This window comes from Bidens hawaiensis, unplaced genomic scaffold (assembly GCF_021521415.1).
Source record: "Bidens hawaiensis isolate Kalapana, Puna unplaced genomic scaffold, B.hawaiensis_p1.1 tig00031771_1, whole genome shotgun sequence".
NCBI lineage: Eukaryota > Viridiplantae > Streptophyta > Magnoliopsida > Asterales > Asteraceae > Bidens > Bidens hawaiensis.
Window position 1 is genome coordinate 177,459 of NW_027495366.1, and position 4,213 is coordinate 181,671.

General features: G+C 35.1%; 1 protein-coding gene across 1 annotated transcript; it reads left to right on the forward strand.

The window, feature by feature from the left end:
* LOC143582507 (UDP-sugar pyrophosphorylase-like) lies at nucleotides 1–4,213 on the forward strand. The gene is made up of 16 exons (XM_077065052.1): nucleotides 1–120; nucleotides 224–328; nucleotides 1,008–1,124; nucleotides 1,203–1,343; nucleotides 1,423–1,522; nucleotides 1,616–1,743; nucleotides 1,828–1,899; nucleotides 1,977–2,041; nucleotides 2,138–2,198; nucleotides 2,276–2,393; nucleotides 2,482–2,606; nucleotides 2,693–2,769; nucleotides 2,850–2,955; nucleotides 3,473–3,613; nucleotides 3,688–3,927; nucleotides 4,011–4,213. The coding sequence occupies exons 1-16, from the start codon at nucleotides 1–3 to the stop codon at nucleotides 4,176–4,178; spliced, it is 1,884 nt and encodes a 627-aa protein (XP_076921167.1). The 3' UTR covers nucleotides 4,179–4,213.

A 4,213-nucleotide genomic window follows, 5' to 3' on the forward strand; every position in this document is an offset into this window, starting at 1 on the left:
ATGGCTTCTTCAGCCGTCAATTCCGCCATTGATAGACTCGCAAACCTTCAACTCAATGAACTGTCCACTTCCTCTTCTCCTAATTTACAGAAAAACCTCTCTGTTTTATCTCCTCAACAGGTATTGTTATCAACTAATTATCATGTATATGTACGTCTATAAGTTATGTAAACTAATGATGCTAGATTAGGCTAATTTCAGTTTATTATTGGTGTGTGTACAGATAGAACTAGGAAAGATGTTACTGGAATTAGGGCAAGCCCATTTGTTTGCAAATTGGCCTGAGCCTGGTGTTGAAGATGATGATAAAAAGGCCTTGCTTGATCAGGTAAATTGATAATATTATGTTCCAGACTTCCAGTACTGTAATCTAGCCATCTAGGGTAGGGATGAGACCTTTTTTCTCAATATCCGTGCCTGTTCGGGTACCAAATTGATACGTTAGCTACGGTATTCTGAACCCATTTTCGCAAATCTGGTTTTCGGTGTATTTTTTTTTTTCACTATTTGGTACTGATTGAAAAATGTAGTTTTTTTTGGGCATTAGTTACCTGTTGTAAAAATTGGTCTAGATAGCCAAGTACTCGATGAGCAATCCGCTAGTGCTCCCCGCCTAGTCCGAGTACTCGGCGAGTAATCCCCCGACTAGGCCGGTACTAGCAATAGACACAACTCCCACTCAACCGACATGGTAGAGCCTAGCGACTTCTTGTAGAAATTGAGACGGTTTTTATCATACCTTTCTTTCTTTCGTTTTTTTTCTTGTAGAAATTGAGACGGTTTTTGGGACATTTTGGTTTTGTTAGTGTGGTTTCTTGATTACGAATGACTTTGATACGGTTTTTGGTTTCTTGATTACCCTTGGTTACGAATGAATTTGATATGATCAATGAAGATTAGGAAAACTTAATTATTTTTATATTATGTAATGAATAGCATTTGAGTATTAGTGAATAATAATTACTGCTGCTTGTATCACATAATACGCATTTGATTGGTTACTTTAGGTTTCACTTCTGAACTCAAGCTATCCTGGAGGTTTATCATCATATATCAAGACTGCTAAAGAACTGTTGGCAGATTCAAAGGCCGGAAAGAATCCATTTGATGGATTCACACCTTCCGTAAGTTACTAAACTTAATCTTTTTGGCCTTTAATCAGTGCAATTTGGTTTAATAGGTTATGGATTATGTTTCTGCAGGTGCCATCAGGGGAAGTGTTAACTTTTGGTGATGAGAACTTTATACAATATGAAGATGTTGGTGTGAAGCAAGTGCAGGATGCTGCGTTTGTTCTTGTTGCAGGTGGGCTCGGGGAGCGTCTCGGATACAAAGGAATAAAGGTTGTTACATCATATCGTTATAGTTATTGTGATGCCTAATTGTTTTTATGAAGTTTAGTAATATTTGATTTATCTTCAGGTTGCACTTCCCATGGAAACAACTACTGGAACGTGTTTCCTGCAGCACTACATTGAGTCAATATTATCATTATCCGAAGCTAGCTTTAAGCAGGCTCAAGGTTGTTTTAAAAACTGGCATTTCATAAGAACATGAATATTAATTATTAAATTAATTGTTAAATGTGCTAATGTTGGTATATTCTAAATTATAGGTGAATGCAAAAGAGATGTGCCTTTAGTGATAATGACATCAGATGATACGCATGAGCGTACATTAGAGCTTCTAGAATCAAACAGCTATTTTGGGATGAAGCCTACACAAGTAAAACTTTTGAAACAGGTAAATTCATATTTTCATAATAAAATTGATATACTCGTTCCAACATTAAATTGGTCGGGGTAACTCAACTTAATCGCGTTTCAGGAAAAAGTTGCTTGCTTGGCTGATAATGATGCTAGACTCGCTTTAGACCCAAACAATAAATACAGAATACAGGTGACTATTAGTATACAAAATCGTATTCTTCTTTCATTTATTCCCAGTAATAATTACATCGGTTGTTTTCTTATTAGACAAAACCTCATGGTCATGGTGATGTTCATGCTCTTCTTTATTCAAGTGGACTTCTGAAAGAATGGTATATATATAAAGCCTCTTCGCTCTTGTTTAATGGTTTGTATATTTTAATAAAGTAAGCTATAATCTTTTATTTACTTCTCGGGATCTTTTGCAGGAAAGATACTGGTTTGAGATGGGTGTTGTTTTTTCAAGATACAAATGGACTTCTTTTCAAGGTTCGCTAAAACGATAGCATAACTTCTATGTCAAACAGTTAAAAATTTATATAAATTTATTTGTTTCCATTTTTTAGGCCATACCTGCAGCGTTAGGAGTTAGTGCCATTAAAGAATACCATGTTAATTCTCTTGCTGTTCCTAGAAAGGCCAAAGAAGTTATTGGAGGCATTACTAAACTTACTCATACAGATGGTATATTTTATTCATCACTATGTGTTTTTCTTTGTTGTTCATTGCTTAATGCTTAGTTATTTTTTATATAATGTTCATATGATTGTAGGTAGGGAAATGGTGATTAATGTGGAATACAATCAACTTGATCCGCTTCTTAGAGCTACGGGTCATCCTGACGGTGATGTCAATTGTGAAACCGGCTATTCTCCATATCCAGGAAATATAAATCAAGTATAACTCTAAAAAAAGATTCTTACTTTTATATCCCCAAGGTTTAAAAAATTGCAATTTTTTTAAATAATTATCGTCCGTTGCAGTTGATTCTTGAACTTGGTCCTTACATTGATGAGCTTTCAAAAACTGGTGGTGCTATCAAGGAGTTTGTTAACCCCAAGTAATTCTTATTCATTTTTTAATATATACTTTTTTTTTCTTTTTTTTTTCTAATCTACTAATCTGTATTTTGCATTGCAGATACAAGGACTCAACAAAAACTGAATTTAAATCATCTACTAGATTGGAATGTATGATGCAGGATTATCCTAAAACATTGTCTCCATCGGCTAGAGTTGGATTCACAGTAAGTTAAACATCATATTGGGCTCTTATATAGTTAAATAGTAGTTTTAAGTTATATTTTTAGTTAAGAATTAATTTCATGGATGGTCCCTGTGGTATGCACAGATTATGGTTTTGGACCTTGGTCCTCACATGAAAAATAACAGGTTTAGACCAATAATTTGCACAAGCATAACACATTTGGTCCCTGAAATGGACGGAGGTTAACGTTTCAGCTAAGTTTTTTTTGTAGAAGTTTTTTTTAAATGGCATAAATACTTATATTAGAAAACAAAGTTAAAAATTGTGGGTCTCGTTTATAATAAAAAATAATAATTTTTAAATTTTTAAATAAGGTATATATGACATTTTTAAAAATTACATGGAAAGTTAACTTCTATCCATTTCATGGACAAATATATTACGTTTGTGCAAACTATCGGTCTAAACCGGTAAGGCCGTCACATTCGTAATTCGTGAAATTAATTATTTTTTAACAACATGCTGTATTCTCATTATTATTATTTTTACTTTACCAGGTGACAGATACATGGCTTGCGTATGCACCTGTAAAAAACAACCCCGAGGATGCTGCAAAGGTACCCAAAGGAAATCCGTATCACAGTGCCACTTCTGGAGAGATGGCAATTTATCGAGCCAACAGCAAGATTCTTCAAGAGGTTGGTGAATCTAGAACATTTGCTAAATTACATTTTATCCCCTGGACCGCTGCTTATATCTTGTGTGTCTACAGGCAGGTATTAAAGTAGGTGATCCGGTTACTCAAGTATTTAACGGTCAAGAGGTAGAAGTGTGGTCCCGTGTTGTGTGGAACCCAAAATGGGCGGTCACTTTTGGCGATGTTAAAAGTAAAGTGAGTGGAAACAACTCGGTTTCTCAAAAATCTACATTGGTAGTTAACGGCCGCAACATATTTATTGAGGATCTCTCGTTAGATGGAGCTCTTATTGTTGATTCGGTTGATGACGCAGAGGTGTGCTAACTAAGCATATAATAATTACAAATAAAGTACCCAAAAACATATTTTTGTGTTTAGTGCTTACTTTATTTGTGCAGGTGAAAGTGGGAGGTTCGGTGGGTAACGAAGGCTGGACGGTTGAAAGCATTGACAAAGATTCTAGTGAATTGCCTGAAGAAGTGAGGATCAGAGGTTTTAAAATAGTTAAGACTGAGCAGTTACAACCCAGTTATGATGAACCTGGGAAGTTCACCTTAAAGGCTTGAGGTTTGATTTTGTGAACATGCACAGTTCTGTTATG

Coding starts and splice junctions, on each gene's coding strand:
- LOC143582507 (XM_077065052.1), top strand. CDS start 1: ATGGCTTCTTCAGCCGTCAATTCCGCCATTGATAGACTCGCAAACCTT. Junction 2,042..2,137: donor AGTGGACTTCTGAAAGAATG/GTATATATATAA, acceptor GATCTTTTGCAG/GAAAGATACTGGTTTGAGAT. Junction 2,956..3,472: donor CGGCTAGAGTTGGATTCACA/GTAAGTTAAACA, acceptor TTACTTTACCAG/GTGACAGATACATGGCTTGC.